Raw genomic sequence first — 22,213 nt, 5'->3', positions numbered from 1 at the left:
ACAACACACTACACACTATACTACACACTATACTACACACGATACTACACACTATACACTATACTACACACGATACTACACACTATACACTATACTACACACTATACTACACACGATACTACACACTATACACTATACTACACACTATACTACACACGATACAACACACTATACACTATACTACACACTATACTACACACGATACTACACACTATACACTATACTACACACTATACACTATACTACACACTATACTACACACGATACTACACACTATACACTATACTACACACTATACTACACACGATACTACACACGATACAACACACTATACACTATACTACACACGATACTACACACTATACTACACACGATACTACACACGATACAACACACTATACACTATACTACACACGATACTACACACGATACAACACACTATACACTATACTACACACGATACTACACACTATACTACACACGATACTACACACTATACTACACACTATACTACACACGATACAACACACTATACACTATACTACACACTATACTACACACGATACAACACACTATACACTATACTACACACGATACTACACACTATACTACACACGATACAACACACTATACACTATACTACACACTATACACTATACTACACACGATACTACACACTATACTACACACTATACTACACACGATACAACACACTATACACTATACTACACACTATACACTATACTACACACGATACTACACACTATACTACACACGATACTACACACTATACACTATACTACACGCTATACTACACACGATACTACACACTATACTACACACTATACTACACACTATACTACACACTATACTACACACGATACAACACACTATACGCTATACTACACGCTATACTACACACGATACAACACACTATACGCTATACTACACGCTATACTACACACGATACTACACACTATACTATACACTATACTACACACTATACTACACACTATACTACACACAATACACTATACTACACACTATACTACACACGATACTACACACTATACACTATACTACACACTATACTACACACGATACTATACACTATACTACACGCTATACTACACACTATACTACACACTATACTACACACTATACTATACACTATACTACACGCTATACTACACACGATACAACACACTATACACTATACTACACACTATACTACACACTATACTATACACTATACTACACACTATACTACACACTATACTACACACAATACACTATACTACACACTATACTACACACGATACTACACACTATACACTATACTACACACTATACTACACACGATACTACACACTATACACTATACTACACACGATACTATACACTATACTACACACGATACAACACACTATACACTATACTACACACTATACTACACACGATACTACACACTATACACTATACTACACACTATACTACACACGATACAACACACTATACACTATACTACACGCTATACTACACACTATACACTATACTACACACTATACTACACACGATACTACACACTATACACTATACTACACACGATACTACACACTATACTACACACGATACAACACACTATACACTATACTACACACTATACTACACACGATACTATACACTATACACTATACTACACACTATACTACACACGATACAACACACTATACACTATACTACACACTATACTACACACTATACTACACACGATACTATACACTATACACTATACTACACACTATACTACACACTATACTACACACAATACACTATACTACACACTATACTACACACGATACTACACACTATACACTATACTACACACTATACTACACACGATACTACACACTATACACTATACTACACACGATACTATACACTATACTACACACGATACAACACACTATACACTATACTACACACTATACTACACACGATACTACACACTATACACTATACTACACACGATACTATACACTATACTACACACGATACAACACACTATACACTATACTACACACTATACTACACACGATACTACACACTATACACTATACTACACACTATACTACACACGATACAACACACTATACACTATACTACACACTATACTATACACGATACTACACACTATACACTATACTACACACGATACTACACACTATACACTATACTACACACTATACTACACACGATACTACACACTATACACTATACTACACACTATACACTATACTACACACGATACTACACACTATACACTATACTACACACTATACACTATACTACACACGATACTACACACTATACACTATACTACACACTATACTACACACGATACAACACACTATACACTATACTACACACTATACTACACACGATACTACACACTATACACTATACTACACACTATACTACACACTATACACTATACTACACACGATACTACACACTATACACTATACTACACACTATACTACACACGATACTACACACTATACACTATACTACACACTATACACTATACTACACACGATACTACACACTATACACTATACTACACACTATACACTATACTACACACGATACTACACACTATACACTATACTACACACTATACTACACACGATACAACACACTATACACTATACTACACACTATACTACACACGATACTACACACTATACACTATACTACACACTATACTACACACGATACTACACACTATACACTATACTACACACTATACTACACACGATACAACACACTATACACTATACTACACACGATACAACACACTATACACTATACTACACACGATACTACACACTATACACTATACTACACACGATACTACACACTATACACTATACTACACACTATACTACACACGATACTACACACTATACACTATACTACACACTATACACTATACTACACACGATACTACACACGATACAACACACTATACACTATACTACACACGATACTACACACGATACAACACACTATACACTATACTACACACGATACTACACACGATACAACACACTATACACTATACTACACACGATACTACACACTATACTACACACGATACTACACACTATACTACACACTATACTACACACGATACAACACACTATACACTATACTACACACTATACTACACACGATACAACACACTATACACTATACTACACACGATACTACACACTATACTACACACGATACAACACACTATACACTATACTACACACTATACACTATACTACACACGATACTACACACTATACTACACACTATACTACACACGATACAACACACTATACACTATACTACACACTATACACTATACTACACACGATACTACACACTATACTACACACGATACAACACACTATACACTATACTACACACGATACTACACACTATACTACACACGATACAACACACTATACACTATACTACACACTATACTACACACGATACTATACACTATACTACACACTATACTACACACGATACTATACACTATACTACACACTATACTACACACTATACACTATACTACACAGTACACACTATACTACACACTATACAACACACTATACTACGCACGATACTATACACTATACTACACACTATACTACACACTATACACTATACTACACACGATACACTATACTACACACTATACTACACACTATACTATACACGATACACTATACTACACACTATACTACACACGATACACTATACTACACACTATACACTATACTATACACTATACTACACACTATACTACACACTATACACTATACTACACACGACACACTATACTACACACTATACTACACACTATACTACACACGATACACTATACTACACACTATACCACACACTATACACTATACTACACACTATACTACACACGATACTACACACTATACACTATACTACACACGATACTATACACTATACTACACACTATACTACACACGGTACTACACACTATACACTATACTACACACTATACTACACACGATACTATACACTATACTACACACGATACTATACACTATACTACACACTATACTACACAGTACACACTATACTACACACTATACAACACACTATACTACGCACGATACTATACACTATACTACACACTATACTACACACTATACACTATACTACACACGATACACTATACTACACACTATACCACACACTATACACTATACTACACACTATACTACACACTACACCACACACTACACACGATACTATACACACTATACCACACACCACACACTATACTACACGCTATACTACACACTACACAATACACTATACACTACACGACACACTATACACTGTACTACACACGATACTATACACTATACTACACACTACTACACACACAATACTATACACTATACTACACACTATACACTACACACTATACTACACACTACACGCTATACACTATACTACACACTATACTACACACTATACACTACATACTACACACTATACACTACACACTATACACTACACACTATACACTATACTACACACTATACTACACACTATACACTACATACTACACACTATACACTACACACTATACACTATACTACACACCATAAAATACACGACACACTATACACTATACCACGCACTATAATACACACTATACTACACGATACTATACACTATACCACACACAACACTACACACTATACTACACACTATACTACACACTATACTACACACGATACACTATACTACACACTATACAACACACTATACTACACAGTACACACTATACTACACACTATACAACACACTATACTACACACGATACTATACACTACACTACACACTATACTACACACTATACACTATACTACACACGATACACTATACTACACACTAAACTACACACTATACTATACACTATACACTATACTATACACTATACTACACACTATACCACACACTACACACGATACTATACACACTATACCACACACTATACCACACACTACACACAATACTATACACACTATACACTATACACTATACTACACACCACACAGTATACTACACACTATACAATACACGACACACTATACCACACACTATACTACACGCTATACTACACACTACACAATACACTATACACTACACGACACACTATACACTGTACTACACACGATACTATACACTATACTACACACTATACACTAGACTACACACTATACTACACACGATACACTGTACTACACACTATACTATACACTATACTACACACTTCTACACACACGATACTATACACTATACTACACACTATACTATACACTATACTACACACTATACACTATACTACACTATACTACACACACTACACACTATACTACACACACTACACACTACACTACACACTATACTACACACTACACACTATACTACACACTATACTACACTATACACTATACTACACACTATACTACACTATACTATACACTATACTATACACTACACACTATACTACACACTACACACTATACTACACACTATACACACTACACACTATACTACACTATACACTATACTACACACTATACTACACACTACACACTATACTACACACTATACTATACTACACACTATACTACACACTACACACTATACTACACACTATACTACACACTACACACTATACTACACACTATACTATACTACACACTATACTACACACTACACACTATACTACACACTATACTATACTACACACTATACTACACACTACACACTATACTACACACTATACACACACTACACACTATACTATACACTATACTACACACTATACTACAGACTACACACTATACTACACACTATACACTATACTACACACACTACACACTATACTATACACTATACTACACACTATACTACAGACTACACACTATACTACACACTATACACTATACTACACACACTACACACTATACTATACACTATACTACACACTATACTACAGACTACACACTATACTACACACTATACACTATACTACACACACTACACACTATACTATACACTATACTACACACACTACACACTATACTATACACTATACTACACACTATACAACACACTATACTACACACTATACACTATACTACACACTATACACTATACTACACACTATACTACATACTATACACTATACTACACACTATACACTATACTACACACTATACTACACACTATACTACACACTATATTACACACTATACTACACACTATACTACACACTATACACTATACTACACACTATACACTATACTACACACTATACTACACACTATACTACACACTATACACTATACTACACACTATACACTATACTACACACTATACACTATACTACACACTATACACTATACTACACACTATACACTATATTACACACTATACTACACACTATACTACACACTATACACTATATTACACACTATACTACACACTATACTACACACTATACACTATACTACACACTATACACTATACTACACACTATACTACACACTATACTACACACTATACACTATACTACACACTATACACTATACTACACACTATACACTATACTACACACGCACTAGTGAACCTGGACAGTTACACAGAGCTGAAAGTGGAATATATGATGAATATCATCCATCAATAATTGTTAACTTCAGGCTGCAATCTGTCAGATGTGAGACTGAATCAATCACGTCTGTCTCTCTCTCTGTCTCCCTGTCTGTCCCCGTCTTTGTGTCCAGCCTATAAGAGTGAGATCATGAAGATCGGTCTCCTGAGGTGTCGTGAAGAACCTCCAAAGCTCCTTCAGGGCAACAAATTCCAGGAGAGGACGTTCCAGATCATAAACCACAAGCTGCTGCTGCTCAAGGACAAGAAGGTAGCGCTCTGAGAGACATGTCTCTCTGTGTCCACCAGTAGACACTCCATATCCCCGTCCCCTCACTGGTCTGTGTCCTTGTTCAGAGCATCAAAGCAGAGAAGGAGTGGTCTCTGAAGTCCATGAAGATCTACATCGGCATCCGCAGGAAACTAAAGGCTCCGACCAGGTAACGTGAGGACGCTCCGAGACAATACGAGACACTCTGAGACAATGAGAGACACTCGGAGACAATGAGAGACACTCGGAGACAATGAGAGACACTCGGAGACAATGAGAGACACTCGGAGACAATGAGAGACACTCGGAGACAATGAGAGACACTCGGAGACAATGCGAGACACTCGGAGACAATGAGAGACACTCTGAGACAATGAGAGACACTCGGAGACAATGAGAGACACTCTGAGACAATGCGAGACAATGAGAGACACTCTGCGACAATGAGAGACACTCTGAGACAATGCGAGACAATGAGAGACACTCTGCGACAATGAGAGACACTCTGCGACAATGCGAGACACTCGGAGACAATGCGAGACACTCGGAGACAATGCGAGACACTCGGAGACTGATAGAGACTCACAGACACTCGGAGACAATGAGAGACACTCTGAAACACTCGGAGACAATGAGAGACACTCTGAGACAATGAGAGACGATGCGAGAGACAATGAGAGACAATGCGAGACACTCTGAGACAATGCGAGTCACTCGGAGACTGATAGAGACTCACAGACACTCGGAGACAATGAGAGACACTCTGAAACACTCGGAGACAATGAGAGACACTCTGAGACAATGAGAGACGATGCGAGAGACAATGAGAGACAATGCGAGACACTCGGAGACAATGCGAGACACTCGGAGACTGATAGAGACTCACAGACACTCGGAGACAATGAGAGACACTCTGAAACACTCGGAGACAATGAGAGACACTCTGAGACAATGAGAGACGATGCGAGAGACAATGAGAGACACTCAGAGACTATGAGAGACAATGCGAGACACTCGGAGTCTGACGTTTTATTATTAAGGTGACTTTGTCATTTTAAAATGTTAGAACATTGTTGTTTTTCTGTGTGTGTAGAGTTCACATTCAGACAACACGTGTTGCTTCATGAATGAGGACAGGCTATTCTATTCTTTCCTATTATCTGCAGGTGGGGATTCACAGTGATGTCACACAAACACCAGCTGTAAGTATCATTGATTAACCCTGTGATGTCACAGCTGTATCATCGATCACATGACAGGAAATGTATCCCCTTTATAGTTTAATTTATGGATCATATCCTGAGATCAATAACGTTTCTGTGTCTCAGGTTTCTGAGCTGCAGCTGTGAGGCCGAACTGTGGGACTGGATCACCAGCTTCCTCAAGGCTCAGGTCAGATTAACCCAAAACCTGCTGATCCAGGATCAGGTTTAGAGCTCAGGTCAGAGAATCTAATCTTTCTGATCCAGCATCAGACCTGAGATCAGTCTGTCTTCGAGAGGACTGAAGCGGTCCCTAATCTAAAGGTCTCATCGGGTCTCTGTTGGATCTTGTTTTCCAGAACGAGGACCCGGGTCCTCCGGTCCTGAGGCGTCACTCGTCCTCAGACATCTCCAAGCAGAAGTTTGGCACGATGCCGCTCATCCCGATCAGAGGAGACGAGAGCAACAGCAGCATGCTGTCGGCCAATCAGACGCTGGTCAGGAAACAAGCTTGAATCATTCATAAAGTTATTATAAACAGAGCAGGTAGTAATAACTTGAATCATTCATAAAGTTATTATAAACAGAACAGGTAGTAATAACATGAATCATTCATAAAGTTATTATAAACAGAGCAGGTAGTAATAACTTGAATCATTCATGAAGTTATTATAAACAGAGCAGGTAGTAATAACTTGAATCATTCATGAAGTTATTATAAACAGAGCAGGTAGTAATAACTTGAATCATTCATGAAGTTATTATAAACAGAGCAGGTAGTAATAACTTGAATCATTCATGAGTTATTATAAACAGAACAGGTAGTAATAACTTGAATCATTCATGAAGTTATTATAAACAGAACAGGTAGTAATAACATGAATCATTCATAAAGTTATTATAAACAGAGCAGGTAGTAATAACTTGAATCATTCATAAAGTTATTATAAACAGAACAGGTAGTAATAACTTGAATCATTCATAAAGTTATTATAAACAGAGCAGGTAGTAATAACTTGAATCATTCATAAAGTTATGAGAAACAGAACAGGTAGTAATAACTTGAATCATTCATAAAGTTATTATAAACAGAACAGGTAGTAATAACTTGAATCATTCATAAAGTTATTATAAACAGAGCAGGTAGTAATAACTTGAATCATTCATAAAGTTATTATAAACAGAGCAGGTAGTAATAACTTGAATCATTCATGAAGTTATTATAAACAGAGCAGGTAGTAATAACTTGAATCATTCATAAAGTTATTATAAACAGAGCAGGTAGTAATAACATGAATCATTGATAAAGTTATTATAAACAGAGCAGGTAGTAATAACATGAATCATTCATAAAGTTATTATAAACAGAGCAGGTAGTAATAACTTGAATCATTCATAAAGTTATTATAAACAGAGCAGGTAGTAATAACTTGAATCATTCATAAAGTTATGAGAAACAGCAGGTAGTAATAACTTGAATCATTCATAAAGTTATTATAAACAGAGCAGGTAGTAATAACTTGAATCATTCATGAAGTTATTATAAACAGAGCAGGTAGTAATAACTTGAATCATTCATAAAGTTATTATAAACAGAGCAGGTAGTAATAACTTGAATCATTCATGAAGTTATTATAAACAGAGCAGGTAGTAATAACTTGAATCATTCATGAAGTTATTATAAACAGAGCAGGTAGTAATAACATGAATCATTGATAAAGTTATTATAAACAGAGCAGGTAGTAATAACATGAATCATTCATAAAGTTATTATAAACAGAGCAGGTAGTAATAACTTGAATCATTCATAAAGTTATTATAAACAGAGCAGGTAGTAATAACTTGAATCATTCATAAAGTTATGAGAAACAGCAGGTAGTAATAACTTGAATCATTCATAAAGTTATTATAAACAGAGCAGGTAGTAATAACTTGAATCATTCATGAAGTTATTATAAACAGAGCAGGTAGTAATAACTTGAATCATTCATAAAGTTATTATAAACAGAGCAGGTAGTAATAACTTGAATCATTCATGAAGTTATTATAAACGGAGCAGGTAATAATAACATGAATCATTCATAAAGTTATTATGAACAGAGCAGGTAGTAATAACATGAATCATTCATGAAGTTATTATAAACAGAGCAGGTAGTAATAACATGAATCATTCATAAAGTTATTATAAACAGAGCAGGTAGTAATAACATGAATCATTCATAAAGTTATTATAAACAGAGCAGGTAGTAATAACTTGAATCATTCATAAAGTTATGAGAAACAGAACAGGTAGTAATAACTTGAATCATTCATAAAGTTATTATAAACAGAGCAGGTAGTAATAACATGAATCATTCATGAAGTTATTATAAACAGAGCAGGTAGTAATAACTTGAATCATTCATAAAGTTATGAGAAACAGAACAGGTAGTAATAACTTGAATCATTCATAAAGTTATTATAAACAGAGCAGGTAGTAATAACATGAATCATTCATGAAGTGATTATAAACAGAGCAGGTAGTAATAACTTGAATCATTCATGAAGTTATTATAAACAGAGCAGGTAGTAATAACTTGAATCATTCATAAAGTTATTATAAACAGAGCAGGTAGTAATAACTTGAATCATTCATGAAGTTATTGTAAACAGAGCAGGTAGTAATAACATGAATCATTCATAAAGTTATTATAAACAGAGCAGGTAGTAATAACATGAATCATTCATGAAGTTATTATAAACAGAGCAGGTAGTAATAACATGAATCATTCATAAAGTTATTATAAACAGAGCAGGTAGTAATAACATGAATCATTCATGAAGTTATTATAAACAGAGCAGGTAGTAATAACATGAATCATTCATGAAGTTATTATAAACAGAGCAGGTAGTAATAACATGAATCATTGATAAAGTTATTATAAACAGAGCAGGTAGTAATAACTTGAATCATTCATAAAGTTATTATAAACAGAGCAGGTAGTAATAACTTGAATCATTCATAAAGTTATTATAAACAGAGCAGGTAGTAATAACTTGAATCATTCATGAAGTGATTATAAACAGAGCAGGTAGTAATAACTTGAATCATTCATAAAGTTATAAACAGAACAGGTAGTAATAACTTGAATCATTCATAAAGTTATTATAAACAGAGCAGGTAGTAATAACATGAATCATTCATAAAGTTATTGTAAACACAGCAGGAAGTAATAACATGAATCATTCATAAAGTTATTATAAACAGAACAGGTAGTAATAACTTGAATCATTCATGAAGTTATTATAAACATAGCAGGTAGTAATAACATGAATCATTCATGAAGTTATTATAAACAGAGCAGGTAGTAATAACTTGAATCATTCATAAAGTTATTATAAACAGAGCAGGTAGTAATAACATGAATCATTCATAAAGTTATTGTAAACACAGCAGGAAGTAATAACATGAATCATTCATAAAGTTATTATAAACAGAACAGGTAGTAATAACTTGAATCATTCATGAAGTTATTATAAACATAGCAGGTAGTAATAACATGAATCATTCATGAAGTTATTATAAACAGAGCAGGTAGTAACAACTTGAATCATTCATGAAGTTATTGTAAACAGAGCAGGTAGTAATAACATGAATCATTCATAAAGTTATTATAAACAGAGCAGGTAGTAATAACATGAATCATTCATGAAGTTATTATAAACAGAGCAGGTAGTAATAACATGAATCATTCATAAAGTTATTATAAACAGAGCAGGTAGTAATAACATGAATCATTCATAAAGTTATTATAAACAGAGCAGGTAGTAATAACTTGAATCATTCATAAAGTTATTATAAACGGAGCAGGTAGTAACAACTTGAATCATTCATAAAGTTATTATAAACAGAGCAGGTAGTAATAACTTGAATCATTCATAAAGTTATTATAAACGGAGCAGGTAGTAATAACATGAATCATTCATAAAGTTATTATAAACGGAGCAGGTAGTAACAACTTGAATCATTCATAAAGTTATTATAAACAGAGCAGGTAGTAACAACTTGAATCATTCATAAAGTTATTATAAACGGAGCAGGTAGTAATAACATGAATCATTCATAAAGTTATTATAAACGGAGCAGGTAGTAACAACTTGAATCATTCATGAAGTTATTGTAAACAGAGCAGGTAGTAATAACATGAATCATTCATAAAGTTATTATAAACAGAGCAGGTAGTAATAACATGAATCATTCATGAAGTTATTATAAACAGAGCAGGTAGTAATAACATGAATCATTCATAAAGTTATTATAAACAGAGCAGGTAGTAATAACATGAATCATTCATAAAGTTATTATAAACAGAGCAGGTAGTAATAACATGAATCATTCATAAAGTTATTATAAACAGAGCAGGTAGTAATAACATGAATCATTGATAAAGTTATTATAAACAGAGCAGGTAGTAATAACATGAATCATTCATGAAGTTATTATAAACAGAGCAGGTAGTAATAACTTGAATCATTCATAAAGTTATTATAAACAGAGCAGGTAGTAATAACTTGAATCATTCATGAAGTGATTATAAACAGAGCAGGTAGTAATAACTTGAATCATTCATAAAGTTATAAACAGAACAGGTAGTAATAACTTGAATCATTCATAAAGTTATTATAAACAGAGCAGGTAGTAATAACATGAATCATTCATAAAGTTATTGTAAACACAGCAGGAAGTAATAACATGAATCATTCATAAAGTTATTATAAACAGAACAGGTAGTAATAACTTGAATCATTCATGAAGTTATTATAAACATAGCAGGTAGTAATAACATGAATCATTCATGAAGTTATTATAAACAGAGCAGGTAGTAATAACTTGAATCATTCATAAAGTTATTATAAACAGAGCAGGTAGTAATAACATGAATCATTCATAAAGTTATTGTAAACACAGCAGGAAGTAATAACATGAATCATTCATAAAGTTATTATAAACAGAACAGGTAGTAATAACTTGAATCATTCATGAAGTTATTATAAACATAGCAGGTAGTAATAACATGAATCATTCATGAAGTTATTATAAACAGAGCAGGTAGTAACAACTTGAATCATTCATGAAGTTATTATAAACAGAGCAGGTAGTAATAACTTGAATCATTCATAAAGTTATTATAAACGGAGCAGGTAGTAATAACATGAATCATTCATAAAGTTATTATAAACGGAGCAGGTAGTAACAACTTGAATCATTCATAAAGTTATTATAAACGGAGCAGGTAGTAACAACTTGAATCATTCATAAAGTTATTATAAACGGAGCAGGTAGTAATAACATGAATCATTCATAAAGTTATTATAAACGGAGCAGGTAGTAACAACTTGAATCATTCATAAAGTTATTATAAACGGAGCAGGTAGTAATAACATGAATCATTCACAAAGTTATTATAAACGGAGCAGGTAGTAATAACTTGAATCATTCATGAAGTTATTATAAACGGAGCAGGTAGTAACAACTTGAATCATTCATAAAGTTATTATAAACGGAGCAGGTAGTAATAACATGAATCATTCATAAAGTTATTATAAACGGAGCAGGTAGTAACAACTTGAATCATTCATAAAGTTATTATAAACGGAGCAGGTAGTAATAACATGAATCATTCATAAAGTTATTATAAACAGAGCAGGTAGTAACAACTTTAATCATTCATAAAGTTATTATAAACGGAGCAGGTAGTAATAACTTGAATCATTCATAAAGTTATTATAAACAGAGCAGGTAGTAACAACTTTAATCATTCATAAAGTTATTATGAACGGAGCAGGTAGTAATAACTTGAATCATTCATGAAGTTATTATAAACCGAGCAGGTAGTAATAACTTGAATCATTCATAAAGTTATTATAAACAGAGCAGGTAGTAATAACATGAATCATTGATAAAGTTATTATAAACGGAGCAGGTAGTAACAACTTGAATCATTCATAAAGTTATTATAAACGGAGCAGGTAGTAACAACTTGAATCATTCATAAAGTTATTATAAACGGAGCAGGTAGTAACAACTTGAATCATTCATAAAGTTATTATAAACGGAGCAGGTAGTAATAACTTGAATCATTCATAAAGTTATTATAAACGGAGCAGGTAGTAATAACTTGAATCATTCATAAAGTTATTATGAACGGAGCCGGTAGTAATAACTTGAATCATTCATGAAGTTATTATAAACGGAGCAGGTAGTAATAACTTGAATCATTCATAAAGTTATTATAAACAGAACAGGTAGTAATAACATGAATCATTCATAAAGTGATTATAAACAGAGCAGGTAGTAATAACTTGAATCATTCATAAAGTTATTATAAACAGAGCAGGTAGTAATAACTTGAATCATTCATGAAGTGATTATAAACAGAGCAGGTAGTAATAACTTGAATCATTCATAAAGTTATTATAAACAGAGCAGGTAGTAATAACTTGAATCATTCATGAAGTGATTATAAACAGAGCAGGTAGTAATAACATGAATCATTCATAAAGTTATTATAAACAGAGCAGGTAGTAATAACTTGAATCATTCATAAAGTTATTATAAACAGAACAGGTAGTAATAACTTGAATCATTCATAAAGTTATTATAAACAGAGCAGGTAGTAATAATATGAATCATTCATAAAGTTATTATAAACATAGCAGGTAGTAATAACATGAATCATTCATAAAGTTATTATAAACATAGCAGGTAGTAATAACATGAATCATTCATAAAGTTATTATAAACAGAGCAGGTAGTAATAACATGAATCATTCATAAAGTTATTATGAACAGAGCAGGTAGTAATAACATGAATCATTCATGAAGTTATTATAAACAGAGCAGGTAGTAATAACATGAATCATTCATAAAGTTATTATAAACAGAGCAGGTAGTAATAACATGAATCATTCATGAAGTTATTATAAACAGAGCAGGTAGTAATAACATGAATCATTCATAAAGTTATTATAAACAGAGCAGGTAGTAATAACATGAATCATTCATGAAGTTATTATAAACATAGCAGGTAGTAATAACATGAATCATTCATGAAGTTATTATAAACAGAGCAGGTAGTAATAACTTGAATCATTCATAAAGTTATTATAAACAGAGCAGGTAGTAATAACTTGAATCATTCATAAAGTTATTATAAACAGAGCAGGTAGTAATAACATGAATCATTCATAAAGTTATTATAAACAGAGCAGGTAGTAATAACTTGAATCATTCATAAAGTTATTATAAACAGAGCAGGTAGTAATAACTTGAATCATTCATAAAGTTATTATAAACAGAGCAGGTAGTAATAACATGAATCATTCATGAAGTTATTATAAACAGAACAGGTAGTAATAACATGAATCATTCATGAAGTTATTATAAACAGAGCAGGTAGTAATAACTTGAATCATTCATAAAGTTATTATAAACAGAGCAGGTAGTAATAACATGAATCATTCATGAACTTATTATAAACAGAGCAGGAAGTAATAACATGAATCATTCATAAAGTTATTATAAACGGAGCAGGTAGTAATAACTTGAATCATTCATAAAGTTATTATAAACAGAGCAGGTAGTAATAACATGAATCATTCATGAACTTATTATAAACAGAGCAGGTAGTAATAACATGAATCATTCATAAAGTTATTATAAACAGAGCAGGTAGTAATAACATGAATCATTCATGAAGTTATTATAAACAGAGCAGGTAGTAATAACTTGAATCATTCATAAAGTTATTATAAACGGAGCAGGTAGTAATAACTTGAATCATTCATAAAGTTATTATAAACGGAGCAGGTAATAATAACTTGAATCATTCATAAAGTTATTATAAACAGAGCAGGTAGTAATAACATGAATCATTCATGAAGTTATTATAAACAGAGCAGGTAGTAATAACTTGAATCATTCATGAAGTTATTATAAACGGAGCAGGTAGTAATAACATGAATCATTCATAAAGTTATTATAAACGGAGCAGGTAGTAATAACTTGAATCATTCATGAAGTTATTATAAACGGAGCAGGTAGTAATAACTTGAATCATTCATGAAGTTATTATAAACGGAGCAGGTAGTAATAAAAGGAGAATATAGTTTCTACTCATTTATTCTTTCTGTTTCTGATCTCAGACTGAATTAGTTTTCAGTGTTTCAAAGTTTTTCTTTTAAGTATTAAAATACTTTTTTTACAGAAAGTACAACTTTTTATCTGTTTGAAGCAAAATGAAAAGATTATTTTCTTCAATAATTAATTTTTTTCTCTGCAGAGAAAGTTACATGACAGAAGGACTCTCTCCATGTACTTTGTGAGTATTTGATACTTTATTTTGTACTTTGTGTATTTGTACTTTATTTTGTACTTTGTTAGTATTTGTACTTTGTTAGTATTTGATACTTTAGTTTGTACTTTGTTAGTATTTGATACTTTAGTTTGTACTTTGTGAGTATTTGATACTTTATTTTGTACTTTGTTAGTATTTGTACTTCATTTTGTACTTTGTGAGTATTTGATACTTTATTTTGTACTTTGTTAGTATTTGATACTTTAGTTTGTACTTTGTGAGTATTTGATACTTTATTTTGTACTTTGTGAGTATTTGATACTTTATTTTGTACTTTGTTAGTATTTGTACTTCATTTTGTACTTTGTGAGTATTTCTACATTTATTTTGTACTTTGTGAGTATTTTAGACTTATTTTTTACTTATTGAGTACTTTGTTGTGGAGGTGAATGACTTGATGCCTTATTGATCATATATATATATACAGTATATATCATTTATATATCATATATATATCTATACATACAGTATATATATAAATCAACACATATAATATATATATATATATATATATATATATATATATATTGATCTATGGACATATACACTGATATCTGTGTTGACCTCCAGCCCATGAAGGTGCAGCAGGACTCGTTGGAGGAGCGCTCCGAGTCTCTTGATCTCCCCGAGCCGCTCTACGAAGAGGTCGGAGACTTTGGTCTTCAGGTCCTCAAGTCTCTGGAGACCAGCTTCCTGTCCAGCAGCGCCGGCGAGACCCAGGAGGTCCCGGACCACCCGCCTCTCAGACCGGTTCCTCTGGAAACCGGACACTCGGACCACGTGGTCGTCCACCACCCGGCTCGGACCGCCGAGGAAACTCTGGACCTGAGCGGAGGAGGAGGAGGAGGAGGAGGAGGAGACCTGAATGCCTCCCAGCAGCCTGCAGCTAGGAGGAGGAGGAGGAGGAGGAAGGAGCAGTTTCAGGGAGTCTGTACTCCATCACAGGAGCTACTTCTGCAGGAGCTGTCTTCTGCTTTCACCAGGAAGGTGGAGGAGGAGGAGGAGGAGAAGGAGAAGGAGAAGGAGGAGGAAGAGAAGGAGCAGCCGTATGGCGTCTGAGAGAAAAGAGGACTTCATGACAGCTAAATGTGTGAAGGTTTCTCCAGAGTCAGGTGGAAAGCTTTGACTCACGTATATATATATATATATATATATATATATATATATATATATATATATATATATACACGTGTGTGTGTATATATATATTGTTAGATCCTGGGTACTTCTGGCCCGATACGGGGCTAATTACTGACTCAGCTCTCTATTAAAAGATTGTCGAGCTGGTGTTCTTGCGAGGGAACTCGCCTGGCTCTTCTAACTGCCGTTACTCCCGACGTCTACCCTGCTTCCTCCGGTCTGAGTGCACTCGGTCGAGGGGCCACCCTGACCCCGGGCGCTCCTACCAGTCGCGTCGGTTATGGCAGCTTCCCTCTTATGGATCCGTGCTCTTGGTAAATGCCAGGTTAGGTTTTAACGGCTAGGATTACTTCTTGCTAAAACCGTAAGGGATTGTTAAGTGGATTCAGTCTCTAGGATAACCTTTCAGAACTCAGTTGTTAGACATACAATGGCTTTAACTTTTTACTGCCACGAGGAACTTTTTACTACTTGAGCAAATGAATGCACTTGAGAAATTTACTTTAAATGCAGATTAGATATTTATTGCAGGTTATATTTGGTTAGTTTGCAAGGGTTAAAGCTACAGCTCACATAAAATGTCACTATACTTGATTAGTCAATTTAATTATCTTCTTCGATTATACTCATTAGTTTTAGTCGCCGAGACGGCTCGGTTGGAGCTGGATGTCCAATAGTGCGATGAAAAAGGTTCTTTTGGAGTTGTTAGGAGCGAAGGTCTGGCCAGACCCTCGATCCTCCCGCTCCGCAACGGAGCCCGTTCAGCTGTTCTCAAAACTCAGTACAAAGTCTTTCTCAGGCAGCTGCGGCTTTCTCCGTTGTCCAGATGTTTAGAGGTGAGCGGTGGGGAGAGTTTAGAAACTTCGTCTTTTAATCTCAATGTCCACGAACAGAGGTCTCTTTTCCGTGAACAGAGACGAAGCCCTCAATACATCAGCTGCAGGCTTTAGTATCTTCTTCCGATGCGCTTGGACGGCATCCGCGATGAAATCCCAGCTTGTTCTTTGCAAGCATGTCCTTATATTCCTCATATGGGCTGTGATCAGCCCCCCTCCTGCTCAATACATGCTCTCATCCCCCCCACCCTCTGGAAAGGATGTTGGGTTCGAACATGTCCATATAAGTCCAGGCTTCCTGCCTCTGACTCATCTCTTGCAACAGTCTTCTCCTAATTTCTGCAAGTCATCCTGACAAGCACTTTTCTTACATCGCAGCTCCGGTCACACAGAACATTTGTTAATCAGTTTTTACATTTGTTAAATCGGTTTGGTTAGTACACATTTGCTTATAAAATGATTATTGATCTCATCCTTCATCATTATTGTGCTTTGTGTCTTTTCTTCTCAACCATCATTATTTCCCCATCCCTTGAAGCCAACACCCTGCTTACTTCCTCTTTCTCCGTACTTTCTACACTCAGACTGCACTATACTCAGATACACATATTATTATCAGGTTTACATTTGTTAAATCACTCTATGTATTAAACATTTGTTATGTAACGATCATACACTTTATCTTTAGTTTACACTTTAACTATTGATTTCTGATTATATGCTTTTTATATCCTGACCTTCCCCTGATCGTGTATGCATGTTTTCGAGGCAGCTCTGTGGGCTCAACTCTTCTTGACATCCCCTTCTTGAGGTCACAGGCTGCCTCGCCTTAGCTAGTAGGAATCTCACAGGAAGTTTTCGTCGGCCAGGGCAGTGATGACGAGCACGTCGTCCTCTGGTGAAGACGGTCCTGATGCCTGCTCCCAGCTGTCGATCACCACTCGGTGATGAAGGTTAACCTTGTTAACTTCTCCACACGGCATGTACCGCATATGCATGCATCCATAACCTTCACCGGTTTATGGCGCATGCGGTTAAACTCTTTTCTTTTTCCTGTGACCCGGAGTGGTTTCTGGTCTCCGGGTCCCTGCCATGCAACGGCTAGGGTGGTCGGCAGCAGGCAGACCACACAGTCATTCTTAATTTCTCTCCATTGCAACACTTCTTTTTTCTCCGGAGAGAAATCACTTCTTGCACAACCCAACTTCCTCAGGGCTCTTCCTGCCCAGAGCCCCGTAGTACTCCTCATGTTAACCACCCCTTTGACACTGGCCACTCTGACGTAGGGTGGTAAATCTTGTATGTTGGTGGCCATTCTTGAGTTCCTGGTTTTCTCCTAATGCGGAACCGGCTTCAGCTGCCCCACTCCTTGGATTCCTCTTTTCTTAATGGTGAGTCCTCCCCTCCCTTTGTCCTCTCCTTCCTGCGTTGTATCGACCACACAACTCACAGTTTTTTTAGGATTCTGCGGACTTCTTTTTCAGGAATCCAGAGTCGCTGCTTTTCCAGTTCCCTTTGCGTTGGAACGGTGCCTGCATATCCTAGTGCGCCATGCACTGCCTGCACCACCTCCTCCACGCTCTCTTCTGGGACTACCCTTCCTTTGGGCAATTCTTCCCACTTCTCGATCCCAACAAAGACAATTTGTGTCATCTGGACGAAACGATCCACTTCTTCGTTTCCTTGCCAGTGAATTTCTTCTCGCGTGTGGGCCTTCTGGTGCACCACTTCGAGCTCCATGCTTAGCCGTAATTCGGCTATATTTCTCCATAGGTCTTGATGAGCCACTTTTTTACTTTTAGCGCTCTCTCCTTTAACCGATGCCCTACTTTCTTCTTGATGTAGGTCGGTTAGGTGTTGTTGGATGGCAGCGTCCCAGGTGGTACATCCTCTTCCGTACAGGATGACCTGATGTGGGACGTTGCCTCTGTCGTCTTTATCCAGCGTCGGTCCTCCCGATGCCGCTCTGCGTGCTCCAGCGTCGTCCTCCTCCTGGTCCTCGCTGCCGTCTGCTGCCGGGTCCTGGGTCGATGTCGCTGGCACGTCCTGCTGAGTCGTCGTCGTCTGCGGGCTGCCTTCGTCGCCATCGGGTCCTCTCTGCCGTCCGGTGGCGATTCCTTCATCAGGGCCGCTGGCTCGTCCCGCTGGGTCGCCTCCGTCTGCCGGCCGGTCCCTGGAACATCTGGTCTGTTCTGCTGCACTTGCATCTTGGACTTTGTCTTTGTCTTTGTTGTCTCGAGTCGCCTTCCTCCCAAAGCCTCTCGTCGCGCGTTGAGGAAGGGATGGGATCAGGCTCTGGCCCCTCTACAGGTCGGGCGAGTCTGGTCGATGCTCCCCGTCGCCTGCGGCTTCTCCTGTGCTGGCTTGTAAATACCACACACAGCTTCGATGCGTGGATGTCTCGCCATCGGACTTCTTCGAGGCTTGGGCAGCTTTACTTTCTACCCCAACGCCTCACCTCAGGTCTTTTCGTACACGAACGACAGCCTCTCTCGGCTGCCGGGGTTCTTCTTTTGGACTCAACGTACTCCTTTTCCGTCGAGCCCCACGTTGGGCGCCACGTGTTAGATCCTGGGTACTTCTGGCCCGATACGGGGCTAATTACTGACTCAGCTCTCTATTAAAAGATTGTCGAGCTGGTGTTCTTGCGAGGGAACTCGCCTGGCTCTTCTAACTGCCGTTACTCCCGACGTCTACCCTGCTTCCTCCGGTCTGAGTGCACTCGGTCGAGGGGCCACCCTGACCCCGGGCGCTCCTACCAGTCGCGTCGGTTATGGCAGCTTCCCTCTTATGGATCCGTGCTCTTGGTAAATGCCAGGTTAGGTTTTAACGGCTAGGATTACTTCTTGCTAAAACCGTAAGGGATTGTTAAGTGGATTCAGTCTCTAGGATAACCTTTCAGAACTCAGTTGTTAGACATACAATGGCTTTAACTTTTTACTGCCACGAGGAACTTTTTACTACTTGAGCAAATGAATGCACTTGAGAAATTTACTTTAAATGCAGATTAGATATTTATTGCAGGTTATATTTGGTTAGTTTGCAAGGGTTAAAGCTACAGCTCACATAAAATGTCACTATACTTGATTAGTCAATTTAATTATCTTCTTCGATTATACTCATTAGTTTTAGTCGCCGAGACGGCTCGGTTGGAGCTGGATGTCCAATAGTGCGATGAAAAAGGTTCTTTTGGAGTTGTTAGGAGCGAAGGTCTGGCCAGACCCTCGATCCTCCCGCTCCGCAACGGAGCCCGTTCAGCTGTTCTCAAAACTCAGTACAAAGTCTTTCTCAGGCAGCTGCGGCTTTCTCCGTTGTCCAGATGTTTAGAGGTGAGCGGTGGGGAGAGTTTAGAAACTTCGTCTTTTAATCTCAATGTCCACGAACAGAGGTCTCTTTTCCGTGAACAGAGACGAAGCCCTCAATACATCAGCTGCAGGCTTTAGTATCTTCTTCCGATGCGCTTGGACGGCATCCGCGATGAAATCCCAGCTTGTTCTTTGCAAGCATGTCCTTATATTCCTCATATGGGCTGTGATCAGCCCCCCTCCTGCTCAATACATGCTCTCATCCCCCCCACCCTCTGGAAAGGATGTTGGG

The 22,213-nt window shown here is 36.4% G+C and overlaps 1 protein-coding gene across 1 annotated transcript in view; it reads left to right on the top strand.

Moving 5' to 3' along the window:
• The window catches only part of arap3 (ArfGAP with RhoGAP domain, ankyrin repeat and PH domain 3), a gene marked incomplete at its 3' end in the record, with an annotated part of 49,140 nt that extends 31,441 nt beyond the window's left edge, over nt 1-17,699 (top strand). Inside the window, exons 29-35 of the mRNA XM_079269246.1 lie at nt 6,906-7,042; nt 7,129-7,211; nt 8,209-8,244; nt 8,371-8,434; nt 8,604-8,741; nt 16,566-16,604; nt 17,211-17,699. Coding sequence (XP_079125372.1) covers nt 6,906-7,042; nt 7,129-7,211; nt 8,209-8,244; nt 8,371-8,434; nt 8,604-8,741; nt 16,566-16,604; nt 17,211-17,699 — 986 coding nt within the window. The remainder of the gene's footprint in view (nt 1-6,905; nt 7,043-7,128; nt 7,212-8,208; nt 8,245-8,370; nt 8,435-8,603; nt 8,742-16,565; nt 16,605-17,210) is intronic.
• Nucleotides 17,700-22,213: the final 4,514 nt, after the last annotated feature.

The sequence above is a fragment of the Melanostigma gelatinosum genome (genome assembly GCF_949748355.1).
Source record: "Melanostigma gelatinosum genome assembly, chromosome: 5".
NCBI lineage: Eukaryota > Metazoa > Chordata > Actinopteri > Perciformes > Zoarcidae > Melanostigma > Melanostigma gelatinosum.
This window is presented reverse-complemented; position numbering and strand designations above follow the sequence as displayed.